The following is a 21,713-nucleotide window of genomic DNA, read 5'->3' on the forward strand; positions in this document are numbered from 1 at the left end:
ATAGATTAAGGTCAGTTAGGCTTAATTGACTTTCTTCAATTTATAGAAATTGATGAATTGAGTTTACTCTTTGTAATTGTCATATTGTGGTTAATGACGAGAATAGTGATCCTTAACACTTAATTCTTGCCAAAGTCTTTTTGAACTTGAATTTTCTTTCTTCTCTTCTAGTTAATTGCCTTGATTACTTTTCAGTCTAATCTCTTGGCTATTTAATTTTTAATTATGCTTTTATATTCTCTGCTTTTACATTTCTGTTAATTACAATCAAACACTCGATTTTTCTATATCCAATAATAATGTACTCGATTGTGATTTTAAGAGAGAACGACTTAGGATTAAACTCTCTATAATTATTTTGAAATTTGTGACATTTTAATTAAATTTTGAGAGTGTTAAATTCCGGTTTAGAGCTATCTACAATAAATTTTGTATTTTTTAACTTGTAAATTTTTAAACCGGTTCTTAGCACTCATCAGTAGTCTTCAATCATATGGATTTAAATGTTTTAAACTGAAAAAGTTAGTAAAATGATAAATTAAAAAATTAATTACTGTTAATTATGTAACTTTCATGAAATATGTGTCCACTATCTTAATTTAAAAGTAATTAATTACTTACTTTATTACTATACCAACTTCTTTACTTTAAAAAATATTGATTTTAATCAAATGCCCATTACCTTTAGGTTCTCAACCGAGAGGAGTGACAAGTGGTGGATATCGGGGTTATTGCTAGGAATCTCTCTTGAATGGACTCGTGACTCGAGACACCTCTCCAGATTCTAGTGAATTTAGGAGTAGAATAATTAGCGGATTGGTGTCTAAATTTAGGAGTAGAATAATTAGATTGGATTCTGTATGGGTTGCAGGTCAGGTGAGAATCCATGTCTTAAACAAAAATATATGAAATAATTACAAAATATTGATAGTTATACTAGTCCTTAAAAAATAAGTCATTAGTCAAATTGTAGAACGTTAACTTACAACATATAGAATAAAAAACATGTTTGATTGGAAGTTGACTAAATATATCCATGAAAATTTATTAATTTAATCTCAAATCACAATTATATAAACTCTTTTTCTTAACGTTCAATTGGACTTGTTAGATATTTTGTATGTTACCAGTTAATTAATATTTTACATCATCAATCGTTAACAAAACGATTAATGGAGTAATGGAAGGACATAGGTAATTAATTTGTAATCTTTTGAGAATTAATTTGATTGATAAAATTTTTCGAAAAAGAATTTAGAGAACGCTTCACTTTTCACAGATTAGTTTAACCATTAGCCATAATTACAAAATACTGGTATGTTGATAATATTCATTATAATTTTTTAATTTAAAAATTCTAAAATCTTAAAATAATGTTGTATAACAACAAAAATCTAATATAACTCATTAAAATATATTATTATTAAAATGTCTAAAGAAAAAAATTCGAGAATCAGCAGAATTTATTATTTTTTACCCATATTTTAGTCATTAATCCAATTTTTTTAGTCTAACAATCTGACAACATACTTTTAACCTACGCTTTTAAACATTATTGGCTAAAAAAATAATTTTTATTGACCCTCTAACATTAGTCATGTCTAAAAATAGTTTAATAAATAAAAAAAAATAATTTAAAAATTCTAAAATATTAAAATATTTTTTTCCTTAAAAAAGGCCTAATATAATATCACAAACAAAAAGAATCCATTATTAAAATTTAAAACAATTAAAAAATAATTAGAAAAAGCAAACAAAAAATAACAAGTACATAACATTAGTAATGCCTAAAGTACAAGCTTTTTTATATAAATAAAAAATTTTATATTTACTAATTTATTTCAGTTTTAAATTTTTTACTCTTTTAAAAATTATCTCACAATTTCACTGGCAAAGTCTATTTTGTAGTCAAGTCTGCACAATAATAAAAGAGTGCAATTGTGCAATCCTTTTCAGACCAAAGAGGAAGAGAATTGTTTTAACTATTGTGCAATTATTTTTTGCGAAATAGGAAAGACCACTATATAACATTGCAGGTATCGTTTGTGCTTACACTTTCAAATATTTGTTTAAGTTTGCACCAAAGTTGACTTGAGAGAAAGAAAAAAGAAAAAGAATGAGAAAAAAAAAAGAAGTGGTGGGGAAAAATAAAGATTATGTTGTAATGACTCGTGGTAGTGACATCAATCATTTAAATGTAGGGAGACACATTAAGGGCCACATTGATGATCAGGTTAAAACTTAAGTTTTTTTTATTGTTATATTATATCTTAATATGCATATAGTAACATCATTATAGTTGTTAATTGCTTAGTTAGTAGTTAACAGTTTAGGATAATTTGAATATATTAGGGTATCGACCGTTATAAATATTTAAATTAGAGAGACATATTTATATTTTACGTTTTTGAAGTATGGTTTTTTTTATTTAAACTAAATCTAATATGAAAATATTGGGATTTAGGCTAATTGTTGTAGATCATTATGGATGAAATAAATAGTGATTTATGGTTGATAGATTTTTAGAAATATTTTACATAATAAGTCTTATTATAGTAGTGGTTTAAAGTTGTGCTTATTAATGTCGAAATTATACAGAGTCGGTGGGTCCTATATCCGAAGAGGAATAGAGTCTTGGGAGTGGAGGGATCGCCTAATGCACTACTGCCTTATTTAAAGGAGGCTGGTTTTGCCCATGTGACACGAGCTAGAGATTTTCACTTTGATAACTTATTCCTATCGGCCATTGTTGAGAAATAATGTCTAGAGACCCATTTGTTTCACATGACATGAAGTGAGTGTACCATCACCCTTTAAGATATTGCTTCACCTTGGCTGGCAGATGCATGGGGAGCCAGTTGGTGGTTACAACTGTGATTTTCAGACTCATTATGGTCGCGAAACATGGGAGATGGTTCATGAGGCGCTTGGAACGTTGCCTCTGAGTCGGGAACCACAGGAGGGTGTGCAGCAAGCCGAGTCTTTTGCCATTAAAATGACGTGATTAAAGACTCGCTTGAGACAGATGTCTGCTGACGCTGTATCAAATGTGCTTCAGCAGCATGAGCCTTATTACATATTGAGATTGATCGGTAGACTTCTGGTGAAAGATAAATCCAGTGTAAGCATACATGTTAGATAAATCTCATTGATTACTGATTTCGGGAGATGCATATACTACTCATAGGGTTCTGTCATATGTTGTATTAAATTGGATCTGCTCTTCGTTTGACTCGGACTCTTCAAAAACCAAATCAGCATTGATTCGGCCATTGGGGGAGAAGAGCAAATTCTTGTAGGGGATTCAGTTATTCTCGCCTAACTAGGTCTTGGCGCATAATCTATTGGGACTGAACATGAGGAAGATGAACTATTACCAATGTCCACAAACTCAATGCAAAGTTCTATTACTTGTTCAATCACAATCTTTCTATGGCAATTGAACATAGTTCACAAGTGATTGTCATCCTTTAACATAGGACATCCAATGAAATACAAATAACCAATTCTTTTAACGTACTTAATTCCAAGTATATCAATATTGACCAAAATCATATTTCTAAACTCTGTCAACGAATGCAACTGCTAAGTATGCATAACAATATCATTGCCTTCAAAATGTGCACCATTATTTTGATGTGGTATTGTTTCATTTGGATAAATAACAATTATATGTTCACTAGCCATTTAATGAATTTATCTTTGGAGAAAAGAAGAAAGAATATATGAAAACTGAAATTTATTGGGAAGATATGGGCATTTTTTTTATGAAATAGTGATAATGTTTAAAATTGTAAAAAAAATTCAAAAACTATATATATTGAAAAATATGAATTTTTCACTTATATAAAAAAAAGTTTGTATTGTGTTTATTTGGGTGTCATTAAGTTAATAAAAATATTTTTTATTTTTTAGCGTGTTTGTTAAATTCCTAATAGTAAAAATGAAAATACTAAAAAAATTGAAAAAATATTTTGAGAGGTTACAGTTTACATATTATTTTAAAATACTTTTTTTCTTAAAAAAATATTTTTTACATAATAAATAAATAAAAATACTTTTATATTGTTATATCCAAACATAATTTATAAATAAAAAGATCTTTTCGTATGAGATATCCGAATATAAAATTATTTTTATTTTTCTATAAAATCTTCCAAAAAAAGATAACTCAAATTTTTTTTTTTATAAATTTACCCAAATAAACCCATTGTAGGTTGTGGTCATGTAACTTTTTTTTATTACTTCATAAAGTTATGTTTTATAATTGTTATTAATTTACTATATCTAATAATTATCTATCAATTACAAAAGGAAATTTAAGTTTCAAACGACACATTTCACTTTTTGGAAAATTTTAAAAAATCTATACAATCTATACAATAAAAACTCTATAAAAGTATTCACCAAGTAAAACAGGAAAGGAATAAAAACTAAGTATGCTAAAAAATTTGTTAATAAAATAATAATAGAAATTTCTCAAATTCTTGATGCATTCAATACAATGAAAGATAAAAACACCTTCGATTTTAAACTAATTTTTTTTTTTGTTTTCTATGGTATTTTTAAGTTTAATAAATTAATAATTGATTCATTATAAATTTATATTTTATTTAAAAATTTGTTATTAAACAATAAATTGTTGCATACACAAAGCAAAATTTAAAAAAAAAATTTCACTCCCCTCCTTTGAGAGATGCTAAAATAACACTTCCCTCCCTTCTATTTGTAAAATATATATTTCTCTCTCTTGTAACTTTTAAAAAACCTCATTTTTTATCCATTTTAAAATTTTTGTGTTAACTACTATTAACTTTATCTATTTTTCAAGAAAAAATCTTTTTTTTTTTTACAAAAATACTCTTTAAAAAAATTATTTTTTTATCATTAAATTTTGCTTACCAAAATATCCTTTAATAAATTATTTTTTGATTGATTAAATTGTATTTTTACTAAAATAATTTTTTAAAATTTAATAATTAAATTATTTTTTCTAACATAGCGTTCAATAATTTTTAATTATTAAATTTTGATATCGAAAAATAATCTTACTAAGATTTTTTAATTTAATATATATTGATATTAAAAAATTAATAGTAAAAATATAACTATAATTGTTAATAAAAATTTTGATAAAATTACAAAATTAAAAAATTATTGAAAGATATCTTAGAAAAAAATAATTTAATTATTAATTTTTTAAAAAAATATTTTAGTAAAATTACAATTTAATCAATAAAAATAATTTATTAAAGAGTATTTTGTTAAGTAAAATTTAATGATAAAAAATAAATTTTTTTTTTGAAAAATAGATAAAGTTAACATTAGTTAACACAAAAAATTTAAAATGGATTAAACAGGAAGTTTTTTAAAAGTTACAAAGGAGGAGAATGTACATCTTAAAAATAGAAGAGAGAGGAGTATCATTTTAACATCTCTCATGAGAGAGAAATAGAATTTTTTCAAATTTAAATTATTGACACTTATTTAAACAGATAAATTAACTAATCATTTGACGGGTTAAAATTTTTATATATGAATAATTTTAATGTAAAATACAAAAATATTTAATCATTTTAGTATTTTATATGATTATGATAGTAGCACAAAATGTCATTGACGTTTTGTAATAAAAAAAATTTTAATTATTAAAATATAAAACGTCATTGACATTTTGTTAATAAATATTATTTTAATTATAGAAACACAAAACCTCAATAACGTTTTATAAATAACCATAACAGTGTTTAACACGTAATTTGATTCATCATAAAAAATTTTATACCTAATAATACTACATAAAAAAGAAAAAGTTCTCATTTGACGAGTGTATTGGTCGAAATATTTTCTATTGCTTCCTTAATTTGTATAAAAACTGCCGTTAGCAAGGCCCGGAAACAAAATTTTGGATCTTTAGTATAGCTACAATGGATTAATGCAAATACTAAACAAAATGCAGCCTAGCCTAATCTCAACACAAATATTCAAATACTGCCAAATGGATTGGTATGTCTAGAAAAATATTAATTTTAAGGGAAGTTAAAATTTCGGATAGATAAGATATTCTTTAAATTTATTTTAAAAATTTTTTTAAATTAAATTGATCCATTAAAAATTAATTATATTTATTTTTCAGTCTTCTTATTAACAATTTTTGTCAACGATTAATGTTTTAAATATTAATAAAATGTGTTTATGAAAATCTATTAATTTAATAATTTTTCCTAATTATATAAAATTCTATTTCTAATATAACCTAACAACTAAATTGATAAATTTTCATAAATATATTTGGTTATTAAACATGTTAAGTGTCGTGTATACTATCAATTAACATTCCATGTGATTAATCATTGACGGAAATTATTAATATAGTTAATTTGTAATTGTTAAAAGCCCAATTTGATTAATAAAATCTTTAAAAAACATTTAAAAAATATTTTATCTGACTAATTTGACTATTAATCCTTAAAATTTTCTGAAATAAAAGATATTAAAATATTGAATATAAGTGGAGGTCCATTCAAATATTATTTGTGCACCAAACCTAAGATACTTAGCATGGAGACAGGATGAATACCAATCTCGAAAAAAGATAGAGGAGTTAGGATGAGTCAAAGAAGAAGTTGTGAAGGCCACATGTGGAGCTGATGAAACTGAAAAGTAGCAAGCGTGAGGTTTTTCTTTAGGCCATTCTGAAACTGTACAAATCTCACTTGAGAGAAAAACCATCAACCTCCCTTCTCATGAATTTTGTTGGTTACATTGCTAAAGCTACCACATGCCTAGGATGCTTAAGATAACATCACAATCTCCAAAATATTTGATTACATTAATGCTTTGCCGTCAAGCATAAAACAGAAAGCAGTTTCATAATCTAAGAAACGATCCAACAATGCCGGTACTTTGATATCTCTGATGTCGTACCTGAAAAAAAGGAAGACGAAGTTTCCGGTCAGATCAGCTGCGAATCCAGCATTCCTCCAGTTCGCAAGTATTCTACTCAAGATCATAAAGCAGCTTAACCAACATTTTTGATACGGCTTACAAAACCCAAAAACCCTACATATTGCTTAATAAATCAATTACTTATTACTATTAAGAACAACAAAAGTTTTGCGTCAAGCATTATTACAGTGAAGGTGCAGAATTCCCTTGAATCTGTCTCTCCAAAATTTAACTAATTCAGAAACAGGATTAGAAGAAAACTGATACAAAGAGAGCACAAAATACTAACAACGGCAGGTTAGCAGTGACCAGCAAAAAGAATCACAATACCTAGCAAAAGTAGTAGTTGCTTGAATTGCTTAACTGTCATGTCCTGGTTCGATCTTTAGGAGTGGCATTTATGCAACAGCGTTTGATGAGCAGCCCCCCATACCTCCTAAAAGGTGAACACAGAGGGTTCAGGAATTAGGCGTTAACTTCCGCCTAGAGGATACCAGCAGGTTAAGGCCTGGTTAGCTAAAAAAGAGCAGTGGCCAGAAATAATGTTTCTATGCAAGCCAATTTCTTCAACCAAATACTGACCTTCATATATTGAAGCTGATAACCTTATGATCAAAGATATTTTTCACATATGTTTCGAATATCCATCTGAGACGATGAAAATATGAGAACTGTCAACGTCATTGGATTCCTTTGGATGTTCTAAGGATCCGATCCACTTCCACTGGAATCGTAGTCTTGCAATCCTACATAGAAATCATTTAAAGAAAAAACACATAAAACTTTAAGAACATATATGTGCAGATTGCAGAATCATATTAAGATGAAACCATGCATGAATTCAGTTAGTGTTATAACTAAGACCAATTTGCAAGCCAGTACTAACATAAGTATGCATTGTTTGTTAAAAATAAATTAAAAAAGAATAATAAACAAAAAGACCCTTCCAAAAATTATTTCAACCAAAATCAGCAACAACCTTTGATGGTGCAAAATCATACATTGTTTGGGGAAAAAAGTTCACGAGGCACACACTTGTTTCTATTGTATATAATTCATAAAAGCAAGTCAAGATTTTTGAAATAAGTTACATGGTATCATGTTATTGAATTCACATGCCAAATCATGGGATTAATATTGTGATAGATTTCAAACACAAAAAGGATAAAGCACTTGAGAAATTAGATATTATTTTGGATGACCTGAAACAGCCTCACAATATCAATTACCAAGGACTTCGTAAGTAATTAGAATTACTTAAAAAAGAGTTAAGAATATCATCATCTTAATTAAATGGAAATACCATAAAGTCACTGAATCCAATGTACAAATGTAAATAATTAGAATTTGAACACCAAATTCAACATTGAAGGCAATATATAGTTCAACATCTGGAGAAGGAAAACTGGAAAAAGAAACATGAACTTTTCAAAAGAGAAAAACAAAGTAAATATTAAATGAAGCATATAGGACATAATTTGTCTCACCTTCTCTATCTTTAGCAAACCTCTACTTATCATTTCACGAAGAAATTTCTCTGCTCTTTCATTATCATTTTTGTCAAAAAGAGCATAAACAATTGTTTCATAACTTACACAATCAGGCAGGTAACCATTGCTTTCCATTTTTGAGAGTAAGGTTATCGCTTCATCAAATAACCCCTCTTTACAAAGTCCGTTGATCATAATATTATAAGTCCTAACTTCTAGACGAGAGTTGTTGATCAAAAGATGTTGAAAAAACTCTTTTGCATCGTTTAATTTTCCACATTTGCACAACCCATCAAGAAGAGTATTGTACGTGTACACATCCGGACTAATCCCTTTGTCAAGAATCTGTCGGAATAACGCAATTGCCTCATCAACACGTTGGACTTTGCACAAACCATCTATCACGATATTGAAAGTTATTAAACTAGGAGACTGACCATTATCATGCATCTCAGCAAGAAGACCCAGTGCACAGGAAATTCTTCGTGATTTACACATGCCATCAATAAGAGAATTGTATGTTACAATATCAGGAACCAAATTTTTGTGACGCATTTGTTTAAAGAGTTCTATGGCTTTATCCACTCTCTTATTCTTACAATATCCATTGATCATAGTGTTGTAACTCCTAACATTAGGAACCAAACCACTTTTCATCATATCATCAAATAACTCAGCTGCCTTATTGACTTCATTTCTTATGACGTATCCATTCATTAGAGCATTGTAAGGGACAACATTCAGCTTATGGCCTCCTTCTGACATCCTATCCAACACACTTTGTGCTTCGTCGATTCGCCCTTCCTTACACAATGCATCTATCAATATACTAAAGGTATATACATCGGGCTCGATGCCCTTTTTCCCCATTTCATTAAGCAATTGAGCAGCTTCATCTAATCGACTTATGATGCAAAAACCAAGAATTAGGGAACTATAAGTGATGACATCAGGAGAAATCCCCCTTGAAATCATCTTAGAAAACAACTCGCTTGCCTCAATTACAAGCCCATCTTTACACAGCGCATCGATGACAGTATTGTACAGTACTACATTAGGTTTTACCGGCTGTGTCTCCAATTTTTCTAGCAACTTAACAGCAGCTCCTGTGTGCCCTATTTTACAAAGCCCATTGGTCAAAGTGTTATAACTGACCTCGTTGAGCTGAAACCCTAGCGCTCTTACCCTATCATGAAACGCTAATGCTTCCCTAACCTTGCCGTTTATACAGAACCCTTTGATGAGTGTTGTTAGAGTTATAACATCAAATTCATAACCAATCTTGATAATCTTACCCAAAACAGAAAAAGCGGAGTCCATATGACCCAAATGGCAGAAACAATTCAACAATATATTGAGTGCAATAAGGCTAGGAATGATTCCCCGATTTTCCATTTGCCAAAAAAGGGAAACAGCAGTGGGGCATTGTTTGATCTTAACAAGAGAAGAAAGAATCTTACTGAATTCGAGTTGAGAAGGTGGATTGGGGTTGTTGAGAAGGGCGGTGAAAGAGGCAACAGCATCATCGACATTAACAATGGGTGAAGGAGGAAGATGGTAGAGCCTGCGGGATAGAACAGGGGGAAACAAACTGAAGAGGTTTGCGCGCGCACACCTTCTTGTGATTCTCATTGTACCTTTACCGTAGTCAAAGTGGGACAAAGCCTTGCCTTCAACCGCTTAAGCAAGGACCAAGGTCTACCATCGTGAAATGCGACCAGAGCTGCAGAGTTGAGAGGTAACGCTTTTTTATAGAAAAAAAAAATCATAAATTTTTTATAAAATTTTGGAGTAATTAATTTAAGGTCCAAACTTAGATGTAGTTATTTTATGTAACGAGTGGTTAGATAATAATTTAATCAAATCTCTTAAATTATTTAGAGAAGTACTGTATATATGCTGGTTTTATATATGCTGGTTTACAAGTCATATAAGTTGGGTCAAATCCAACAAAAAGGACGTTCACCCATACGAGTGTCAACACGCGCGCTACTCAACAGTTTTCATAGCTCGCTTGGTGTGTTTTTGTAGTTCTACTCAACGATTTTTATAGTTGCGTTCCTCTTCCTCCTCCTCTCCCTTCTTTTCTTTTTTCTTTTTTCTTTGTGTTTTTCCTTCTTTTTCTTCACGTGTTTTATCTTCATTGTCATTTTTTTATTACTGTTATTGTCGCTACATTTTTCCTCCTTCTCTTTTTATTAATTTTGCAATATTATTTATTTTTTTCTTTTTGGTTTGATTTTTTGCTCCCAAAAAGAATTATGAGAATATGAAATAAGAAAATAAAGAAGAAACAGCAGAAGATGAAGAATGAGAAAGAGGAAGAGTTTTAAATTATGCAGAACTTATCAGTATACATACACCGAAAATTTTTAAACAATACACCAAAATATCTTCGTGTTACACCCAGATTTGCTACAAATACAGAAAAATATTTTCTCTAATATTTTTTTTTGTTCTTCTTTTTTCTTATTTCTTTCTTTCTTTTAGTTGAACAATGTAAGTTCATCATCTTCCAAGTAATTTTGTACCATTATGTGTTCCTTCTTCTTCTTTGTTTGATTTTTTTTATTTTTATTATTGTTAAAAGAGTAAAACAAGAAGAAATTTGAGAAGATAAAACAAGAAAAAAAAAGATGAATAAAAAAAAATGATGATGATGATGATGAAAAAGAAGAAGAAGAAACAACGGAAGATGAGGAGGACGGAGAAGAAGAGTTTTGAAGTATATGCAGAACTTATCAGCACACATACACCGAAAATTCTTAAACAATACATACAAATATCTTCGTGTTACACTCAAATATAGAAAAATATTTTCTTTAATGCAGAACTTTTACATTACATTCAATTCAAATCATCAATGATGAACAATAATTTTTACAAACAAAAACAACATTATTCACCTACAGAATCATAAACTACTAACGAAAACATTAACTAGAATCGAACCACACCTCAGCCACTTGATTGGATTCAAAATAATCAATTTCGTCCTAGTTTAATTGACAATCTGAACTTGAATTATTCATTATCTTCAAGAATGAGATAACTGATGATGGGGAAGAAAGAGGAAAAGGAAGGAGAAGAAATTCCAATAAAAAAAAAAGGAGAAAAAAGAGGAGGAGGAGGAGGTGGTGTTGGTGAGAGAGTAAAACAAGAAGATACTTGAGAAGATAAAATAAAAAAGAAAAGATGAATAAGAAAAAAAAAAAAAAGAAGAAGCAGCAGAAGATGAGAAGGAAGAAGAGGAAGAGGAAGAGTTTTGAATTATGCAGAACTTATCAGCACAGATACACCAAAAATTCTTAAACAATACATCCAAATATTTTTGTGTTATACCCAAATATCTTTGTGTTACACCCAAATTTATTGCAAATACAGAAAAATGTTTCTTCTAATGCTGCATTTTTTTTCTTCTTCTTTTTTTCCTTATTTCTTTCTTTCTTTTAGTTGAACGAATATAAGTTCATCCTCTTCCAAGTAATTTTATACTATTATGTGTTTCTTCTTCTTTTTTGTTTGATTTTTTATTTTTATTCTTATTAAAAGAGTAAAACAAGAAAAAATTTGAGAAGATAAAACAAGAAAAAAAAGATGAATAAGAAAAAAAAAGATGATGATGATAATTGTAACACCCTAACTTTTAGCACTTCATATTCGTACTAAAAGTTCGAGTTCTACTTACCTCTATTCCTTTAATTTCATACTATATTTATTTATTAGAGTAAAAATATGAGCTACTAATATATTTAATACTAGAAACATAATTATTTCAACCTCTTTAAATTAGAAAAAAAATTTTCTAATTTCTTTAAATAATAATTAATTTATTAGCTAATTATTTATTAATTCTTTGAGGTTTGCATTGATGCGTGAGCATCTTTCCTAACTTTTTCTAGTGAATTTGCATTTAATTTGTTGAGTCTAATCAATAATTAATTATCTTTTAGCCACTATGGATGCTACTTTGAGTCTTGTGTAATTCTGTTTATTTTAGGTAGCATTCGCCTGGATCTGATGGAGTTTCTGCAGCACAAGAATTAAAGGAGATGACCAGCGAGGAGCGACGCATACGCGCACCTGACGCGTATGCGTGATTTGGAGATTTGCACGACGACGCGTGCGTGTACCTGACGCGTACGCGTGACACGCAAAGAAGACCATCGATGTGACACGTACGCGTGACATGCGCCACGTGCAGAAAACGCTGGGGGCAATTTCTGGGCTGTTTTTGACCCAGTTTTTGGCCCAGGAAACACATATTAGAGGCTTCAGAATGGAGGAATCATGCGAACACTTCTAGTTATTTCCCAAGTTAGGCGTGGGTCCTACGAAACAAGTGGTCCCCATCCATCAATTGAAGACCTGGTGATTATTATAATTAATTCTGATTTGAACTTTAATTTTAAAATAGGAAAAGATATTATTTTAGTTTTAGAAATTAGATTTTAAATTAATTAGGATTAGATATAAAAGAAAAAAAAACTTCTTTTAGGGAGATTATTCCATTCCAATTTACAGTTTACCAGAATCTTAGTTTTTCACTCTGAACCATGAGCAACTAAACCTCCATTGTTAAGGTTAGGAGCTCTGTCTATTTGTATGGATTGATTCAATTGCTTTTCTATTTTAATTCATGTACTTATTTATAATTCAAGAATTGTTTTCGTTCTTTATCTTATGAATTTGGGTGGAACGGAAGTATGATACTCTTTCTAATTGAGTTCTTGTATAATTTGGAAAAGCTCTTTACTTGAACAACAGCTTAAAAATAATTTTTCCTAAATTCTAATTATCTGGACTTAACGGGATACGTGACATATAATCCTCTTATATTTGGATAGTTAGGATTTTTGTGGCATAATAACTAGAGTTAAACTTCACCCTCTAATTGGAATTAATTGACCAAGGAATTGGCAGTTGATGAGAATTAGAGGAGACTAAAAAGGTCTAAGGAATTAGGGTCTAGTCACATATAGTTTTCCATGAATTAAATCTTGCATGATTAAAATAGTTAGTAAGAAAAGTCAATCCGGAAAATAGATAACTCTGAAGCCTTAACTGTTTCTCCAGACATATTTCACAACCTGTTTACTGCTTATTTTATTAAATTTCTGAATTTACTGTTTAATGCTTTTTGAACTCTCAAACACTATTTTCTACTTGTCTAACTAAGTAAATCAATCAACCATCGTTGCTTGATCCATCAATCCTCATGGGATCGACCCTCACTCACCTAAGGTATTACTTGGTACGACCCGGTGCACTTGCCGGTTAGTTTGTGGTTTTAAATTCCACACCAAGTTTTTGGCGCCGTTGCCGGGGATTGTTAGTGATTAACAACTATTAGTTGCTTGATTGCTTAGATTAAGCGTTTTAGTTTTAATTTTATTTAGTTTCTACCTTATTATTCTCGAATTTATTACTAGTAATTTTTCTTAATTTCTGAAATTAAGTTTGGTGTCCCCTCTTTATTTTTATTTTAATTTTTCTGTTTATTTTTCTTGTTAATTTCAAATTTTTCTATCTTGTTTCTACCTATAATTTTCAAAATTTATTTATTTATTTTATTTAATATTTTTATTTTATTATTTTACACAAGTACCTCATAGGGAATTCTCTGCACTCTGACGTAGAGATTTCCGTCCTTTCTTGTCTTCTGTTTGTTTATGCGCAAGAACAGAGACAAAGAACATCTCTTAGACTTTGATCCTGAACCTGAAAGAACTTTCAGGCGGCATTTGTAACAAGCAAGACTTTACAATGCTGCAGAATCCACTATGGATCCTAATGATGCTGCTAATGCCAATGTGGTAAATCCGAATGGGAATGATAATCAAAGGAGAGTACTTGGCTTTTATTCTGCTCCTACTGCGGATCTTTATGGAAAAAGTTTTGTGGTGCCTCCTATAGCTGCAAACAACTTTGAGTTGAAGCCACTATTGGTCACCCTGATGCAACAAAACTGCCAGTATCACGGTCTTCCCCACAAAGACCCAAATCAATTTATTTCTAATTTTCTGCAGATTTGTGATACTGTGAAGACAAATGGAGTGAACCCAGAGGTGTACAAACTCATGCTCTTCCCGTTTGCTCTGAGGGATGGAGCAAAGCTATGGCTAGATTCCCAACTCAAGGAGAGTTTGGATACTTGGGACAAGGTTGTTACTGAGTTTTTGACTAAATTTTTCCCACCAAAAAAGCTGACTAAGCTTAGGGTGGAGGTTCAGACCTTCAGGCAGAAGGATCGTGAGACTCTTTATGAAGCTTGGGAGAGGTACAAGCTACTGAATAGGCAATGCCCTCCGGACATGTTTTTCAAATGGACTCAACTAGATATCTTTTATGAAGGTTTGGGTGAAATGTCCAAGATGTGCTTAGATAATTCTGCAGGTGGTTCACTGTACAAGAAGAAGACACCTGAGGAGACTATTGAGCTTATTGAATTGGTTGCTAGGAACCAATATTTATACTCATCTAACAGGAATCCTGTGAACTCTGAGACTCCTCAGAAAAAGGGTGTTATGGAAGTAGAAGCTCTTAATGCCATTCTTGCTCAGAACAAGCTCATGTCTCAGCAAATAAATCTACTTACTCAACAGATGGGTGGAATGGAAGTCTCAACTATCAACACCCAAAATCCACCTCAAGAGGTCCCTTATGACATGACAGGTAATTTTGTGCAAAATGATAATTATGATTATGCTCAATCCTCTTCTGAACAAGTCAATTACATGGGGAGTGGTACTAGAAATCCCAATAATGATCCATATTCTAAGACATACAATCAGGGGTGGAGAAATCACCCAAACTTTGGGTGGAGGGACCAACCTCAGAGACCTCAAAATTTCAACAATAATTCTCAGGGCGGCTTCCAACAAAACAATTACAATAACCGCCAATTTCAGTCTCAGCAACAACAACCACCTCAGTAGGCAAACTCTAAATCCCAAGAAGATTCTAATTGGGAGATGATGAAAAATTTTATGCAGGAAACCAGAGCCTCCATTAGAAACTTGGAGGTGCAAATGGGCCAAATAAGTAAGCAATTACCTGAAAGGTCTGCAAGTACATTTCCAGGTGATACAGTGGTGAATCCAAGGGAAGATTGCAAGGTTATTCAATTGAGAAGTGGTAAAGTAGCTGGCTCTGAGACCAAGGTCAATGGGGAGTTAGTTGAAAAAGAAGCCCCAGAGGAGAAGAAGGAAGAAGTGGAGCACGCCCCTCCTAAGCGTGCAGACAACTCATTCCTTGATTCTCTTGACACTTATCCCACCTTGCCAAAGGCTCCTGAATACAAGCCAAAAATGTCATACCCTCAGAGGCTTCAGAAGGCTTCCAAAGAAAAGCAATTTTCTAAATTTTTAGATGTCTTCAAGAAGTTACAGATTAACATTCCTTTTGCAGAGGCTCTTGAGCAAATGCCTCTCTATGCTAAATTTATGAAAGAGTTGTTGACTCATAAGAGGAATTGGAAGGAACAAGAAACAGTGGTGTTAACCAAGGAATGTAGTGTCATTATTTAACACAACCTTCCTGAGAAGATGCCAGACCTAGGGAGCTTTGTCATTCCTTGCACCATTAGAGATGTCACCATTCAGAGAGCTTTATGTGATCTTGGAGCTAGCATCAATCTAATGCCACTTTTAGTGATGAAAAAGCTTCAAATTGAGGAGGTAAAACTCACTCGTATTTCTCTTCAACTTGTTGATCTTTCTATTAAATTATCTGTAGGTGTTGTTGAGGATTTACTTGTGAAAGTGGGACCATTTATTTTTCCTGTTGATTTTGTTATATTAGACATGGAAGAGGAGGTAAAATCCTCTATTATACTTAGTAGACCCTTTTTAGCTACATGTAGAGCTCTGATTGATATGAAAAAGGGTGAATTGACCCTGAGGGTCAATGAAGAACAGGTGGTCCTCAATATTTTTGAAGCTCTCAAGCACCCTAATAATTCTGAAGGGTGTATGAAAATAGATGTTATTGAACCACTTGTTCAAGAGGTACTAAAAGCTAAGGTACTTGATGACATTCTGGATCCTATTTCTGAGTATGAATTAATGAAATTTGATGATTCACCACCCCAGAATGCTGTGGTTCACATGCCTAAAGCAGAGGAGGAAGCCCCCAAGCTTGAGCTCAAACCTTTACCTCCTTCTCTGAAATATGTGTTCTTGGGTGAAAATGATTCATATCCAGAAATTATTAGCTCTTCCCTAAAGCCTGAAGAGGAAGAGACACTTTGTTTCAGTGCTCAGAAGCCATAAAATAGCTCTTGGGTGGACCATCAGTGACTTGAAGGGGATTAGTCCAACCAAGTGTATGCACAAGATCACCCTTGAAGATGATGCTAAACCAGTTGTGCAACCACAAAGGAGACTCAATCCAACCATGAAAGAGGTGGTCCAAAAAGAGGTAATGAAATTATGGAAAGTAGGTATTATTTACCCTATTTCTGACAGTCCTTGGGTAAGTCCTGTGCAGGTAGTTCCCAAGAAAGGAGGGATCACAGTGATCAAGAATGAAAAGAATGAGCTTATTCCTACAAGGACAGTCACATGATGGAGAATGCGTATAGACTACAGGAGGCTCAACACTGCTACAAGGAAGGATCACTTCCCCCTGCTCTTCATTGATCAAATGCTTGAGAGGTTAGCTGGTCATGATTTTTATTGTTTTCTAGATGGATATTCTAGATATAACCAAATTGTAGTGGACCCTCAAGATCAAGAGAAGATAGCATTCACATGCCCCTTTGGAGTGTTTGCCTACAGAATAATGCCATTTGGACTATGTAATGCTCCAGCAATTTTTCAGAGGTGTATGCTTTCAATTTTTTTCTGACATGGTTGAAAAGTTCATTCATTGAGGTATTTATGGATGCTTTTTCTATTTTTGGTAATTCTTTCGAATCCTACCTTAAGCATTTATCTCTTATCTTGAAACGGTGTCAAGAATCAAACCTTGTTTTAAATTGGAAAAAATGCCATTTTATGGTTACAGAAGGCATTATTCTTGGACACCGGATTTCAAGTAAGGGGATTGAGGTTGACAGAGCAAAGGTGGAGGTAATTGAAAAATTATCACCACCAGCTAATGTTAAGGCAGTCAGGAGTTTCTTGGGTCATGCAGGATTTTATAGGAGATTTATAAAGGACTTTTCTAAAATTGCTAAACCATTGAGTAACCTGTTGGTTATTGATGTTCCTTTTGTGTTTGATGTTGAATGTCTGCGTGCTTTTGAAACTCTGAAAGCAAACCTTACCTCTGCTCCCATTATATCCCTGACTGGGATTTATCATTTGAATTGATGTGTGATGCTAGTGACTTTGCTATAGGAGCTGTTTTAGGACAGAAGCATGGTAAGCTTATACATGTCATTTACTATGCTAGCCATGTGTTAAATAATTCCCAAAAGAATTACACAACTACAGAAAAAGAATTATTAGCTATTGTGTATGCTGTTGATAAGTTTAGTTCCTATTTAATTGGTTCTAAGGTTATTGTTTATACTGATCATGCTACTTTGAAGTACCTTCTAACCAAACAGGATTCTAAACCAAGATTAATCAGATGGGTGTTGCTCCTTCAGGAGTTTGATATTGAGATAAAAGACAGAAAATGGTCAGAAAATCAAGTAGTTGACCATCTCTCCAGAATTGAGCCTGAAGCAGGAGTACAACCACCCACAACTGTGACTGAGACATTTCTGGATGAGCAATTGTTCCTCATTCAGCAGGCTCCATGGTTTGCAGACATTGCAAATTACAAGGCTATGAATTTTATTCCAAGGGAGTACAGTAGGCAACAAGTAAAGAAGCTATTGACTGATGCCAAGTACTACATTTGAGAGGAACCATACCTTTTTAAAAGGTGTTAAGATGGTATCATCCGGAGATGTGTCCCAGATGAAGAAACACAGTAGATTCTTTGGCACTGTCATGGGTCTGATTATGGAGGCCACTTTGGTGGTGAACGGGCAGCTACAAAGGTCCTTCAGAGTGGGTTTTACTGGCCGACTCTCTTCAGGAACTCCAGAGAATTTGTGAAGCACTGTGACAGATGTGAGAAGGTCACGAATCTCCCTGCCAACCATGAAATGCCACAGCAGGGGATTCTTGAGGTTGAGTTGTTTGATGTGTGGGGTATTGATTTCATGGGACCTTTCCCACCATCACATTCAAACAACTATATTCTAGTGGCAGTTGACTATGTGTCCAAGTGGGTGGAAGCTGTGGCTCTACCTACCAATGATGCCAAGGTGGTAATGAGCTTTCTTCAGAGGTATATCTTTAGCCGGTTTGGTGTCCCGAGGACACTCATTAGTGATGGAGGAAGCCACTTCTGTAACAGACAGTTGGACTCACTTCTACAGAGATATGGAGTCCATCATAAAGTGGCAACCCCCTATCACCCTCAGACAAGCGGACAGGTTGAAGTTTCCAACAGAGAACTCAAGAGGATTCTAGAGAAGACCATCAGTGTTTCAAGAAAGGACTGGTCTAGGAAGCTTGATGATGCTCTCTAGGCATACCGGACAGCTTACAAGACTCCTATTGGCTTGTCGCCTTATCAGTTGGTCTATGGCAAAGCCTGTCACTTGCCAGTTGAGCTGGAGCATAAAGCTTACTGGGCAATCAGGTATCTGAATCTTGATTCAGAAGCTGCAGGAATTAAGCGAATGCTTCAGTTGAATGAGCTTCATGAATTCAGATATTCAGCCTATGAGAATGCTAAGCTCTATAAGGAGAGAACCAAGTTGTTGCATGACAAGAAGATTGTCATCAGAGTCTTTGAGCCAGGACAGAGAGTGCTTCTGTATAATTCAAGGCTCAAACTCTTTTCCGGGAAGCTGAAATCCCGGTGGTCATACCGTTTGTGGTTACCAGAGCTTCACCATATGGTCATGTAGAAATACAGGAAGAGAATTCTGACAGAAAATTTACAGTGAATCGCCAGAGGTTGAAGCACTATCTTGGAGGCGAGATTGATCGCCAGAGGTCCACTCATCTGCTGAATTAGCAGAACTGACCGTCAAGCTAGTGACGTTAAAGAAGCGCTCGTCGGGAGGCAACCCGATAATTTCGTATCCTTGGTTATTTTTCGTAGTAGTGATTTTCTTATTTATTTAATTTTTATTGAGTTTTTACTGCTTTTTCTTTCATTTTATGTGTGTTCTGATCATGCAGCTATCTTAGAACAGGAACCGAAAAATTTAAAAAAAAAAAAAAGAGAAGAGGTGTTCGACGCGCAAGCATCGCTGACGCGTACGCGTCATGCCTGAGTGCGCAACACCAAAGAAGTGAACAGAGAGTTGAGCAGGAGTGGCGCTGGAACTATGCTTTGTGCATAAACAAGGTTACACGTGCCTCACGCGTGCGCGTCAATTGCGCTTTTAGCCACCCACACATACGTGTCACTGACGTGTACGCGTGACCCTGAAAATTGGCATCAATGAGTATTTGGGCAGAGAGTTGTGATGGCTTGGGGCTGAAACTGTGCTAGAGGCACAAACTTGATCACGCGCACGCGTCACAATTGGCCATCCACGCGTGCGCATGCATGACGCGCACGCGTCATATGAGAATTTTTGTTTCCCAAGCCACACAAACAGAGAGTTGCGCATGGACGCGGCTGCCTTCGCGCGATTCGCACAAACCAAGGGCACGCATACGCGTGCCTGACGCTCACGCGTCACTATGAAAATCGCGCGCCCCACGCGTACGCGTCGCATGCGCCGCACAACTCCACTAGTTTGCCGCCCAATTTTGATTTTCATTCTCTCTCCCTCCTAAATCCTAATTCTCTCTTGTTCTTTTATCCTTTTATTCTTCTTTCAACATACTATTTGTTTTTGTTTTCAGTTCTTCTTTGCTTGAGGACAAGCAAACCTTTAAGTTTGGTGTTGACGCTTTGCTTATGGCTTTTCTGTCTAATTTTATGGTACCAAAGGGAGGCGAATCATCTTCACGGAGGAGCACAACCTGAAGAATAAAATGACCGCTAGAATAACTGAGGTGGTTGAGTTCCTTTCATTTTATATTCCTTCCCGCTCTTACTATATTATGTTCCGGTTTTCTGCTATTTTGCCTTGTTTATTGCATGATCCTTTATTAGTTAGATATCTAGGTTCTAGTTTAGTTCTGTTATTTTCAAAATTTTTGCTAATTGCTTTAATTCTGAAAGGTGTCTCATGTATTGCCCACTGAGCTTGAAATCAAAAAGAAAGAAGAAAAGGGGATGTAATGCATGAGAAATTGAGTTTATTTTTTTAAGAGTAGTCTCATTTATTCAAATGTGGTGGTATTTTCTGTGACTCTGAATGCATGACATGAACAGTGCATATTTAAATTTGAATCAAAGAATGTTGATGTACAAGGAACAGGAATTTAGAGAACTATTATGAATTCTCTGCAATAAGTGAAAGTTTAATCCTAGAAGCAGAAGAAACAGCAAAAGAAAAAATAGCAGCAAGGTCCAAGGCTCTGAGCATCAATGACTAGGGAGGTCAGACATGATTAAAAGCTCAAAGAGTTGTTTTCCTAGTCATATGCTTGTGGTGTGATTGTGTCAAGTAATCCTTGAGACAGAACACTAAGAGTCGAGATCAAGTGCATTTAACAGAGTATGCCAAAGGCTTTGAGCACCACTGTCTGGGAGTAACTGAAAAAAAAAAAGACTCTTTAGAGAGAGTTCCCCAGTTAAGTGCTTGTGGTGTTTCTATGTCAAGTGAAGCTTGAGAAAAAACATTTAAAGTCACGGCTAGACTCAGGGTGCAAAGCACCAAAGAAAAGAGAATCAAAGAAAATTTTCTGTGTTCAAGGATTAAATTGAAGTACAAAAGATTAGAGAACTCATAATATTATCCGAATTCTAATTCCAAATGACAGTAACATCCTCCTGATTCAAAGGAGAGTGAAATGCTAAAACTATTCAGGATTGCAGCTGTAAACCCCACTATAAGAAGAGACATGAGATTAATCGAACTCTCATTCTCATGCAAATTCACATCCTAAGCCTATATTAGTTTTGGTTGCTTGAGGACAAGCAACAATTCAAGTTTGGTGTTGTGATGTGTGAGCATCTTTCCTATCTTTTCCTAGTGAATTTGCATTTAATTTGTTGAGTCTAATCAAGAATTAATTATCGTTTAGACATTATGGATGCTACTTTGAGTCTTGTGCAATTCTGTTTATTTTAGGTAGCATTCGGCTGGATCTGATGGAGTTTCTGCAGCACAAGAATTAAAGGAGATGACCAGCGAGGAGC

At 33.3% G+C, this 21,713-nt stretch overlaps 2 protein-coding genes across 4 annotated transcripts; one reads left to right on the forward strand and one right to left on the reverse strand.

The window, feature by feature from the left end:
• Positions 1 to 6,474: 6,474 nt before the first annotated feature.
• Positions 6,475 to 10,170, reverse strand: LOC107625596 (uncharacterized). 3 transcript variants are annotated; one of them, XM_088503637.1, is made up of 4 exons: positions 8,544 to 10,170; positions 7,531 to 7,694; positions 7,279 to 7,384; positions 6,475 to 6,927 (listed from the first exon to the last, which is right to left on the reverse strand). In XM_088503637.1, the coding sequence occupies exons 1-2, from the start codon at positions 10,068 to 10,070 to the stop codon at positions 7,629 to 7,631; spliced, it is 1,593 nt and encodes a 530-aa protein (XP_088359763.1). In that variant the 5' UTR covers positions 10,071 to 10,170; the 3' UTR covers positions 6,475 to 6,927; positions 7,279 to 7,384; positions 7,531 to 7,628. The 3 variants fall into 3 exon arrangements, with proteins under 3 accessions (XP_088359763.1, XP_088359762.1, XP_088359761.1); XM_088503636.1 differs by having other exon boundaries at positions 8,436 to 10,170; XM_088503635.1 differs by having other exon boundaries at positions 7,279 to 7,431; positions 8,436 to 10,170.
• A 4,051-nt stretch (positions 10,171 to 14,221) lies between these two features.
• Positions 14,222 to 15,525, forward strand: LOC148575057 (uncharacterized). The gene is made up of 2 exons (XM_088506028.1): positions 14,222 to 15,258; positions 15,522 to 15,525. Exons 1-2 carry the CDS (start codon positions 14,222 to 14,224, stop codon positions 15,523 to 15,525), a joined length of 1,041 nt encoding a protein of 346 aa, XP_088362154.1.
• Positions 15,526 to 21,713: the final 6,188 nt, after the last annotated feature.

This window comes from Arachis ipaensis, chromosome B2 (genome assembly GCF_059453495.1).
Source record: "Arachis ipaensis isolate K30076 ecotype BB chromosome B2, ASM5945349v1, whole genome shotgun sequence".
Lineage (NCBI taxonomy): Eukaryota > Viridiplantae > Streptophyta > Magnoliopsida > Fabales > Fabaceae > Arachis > Arachis ipaensis.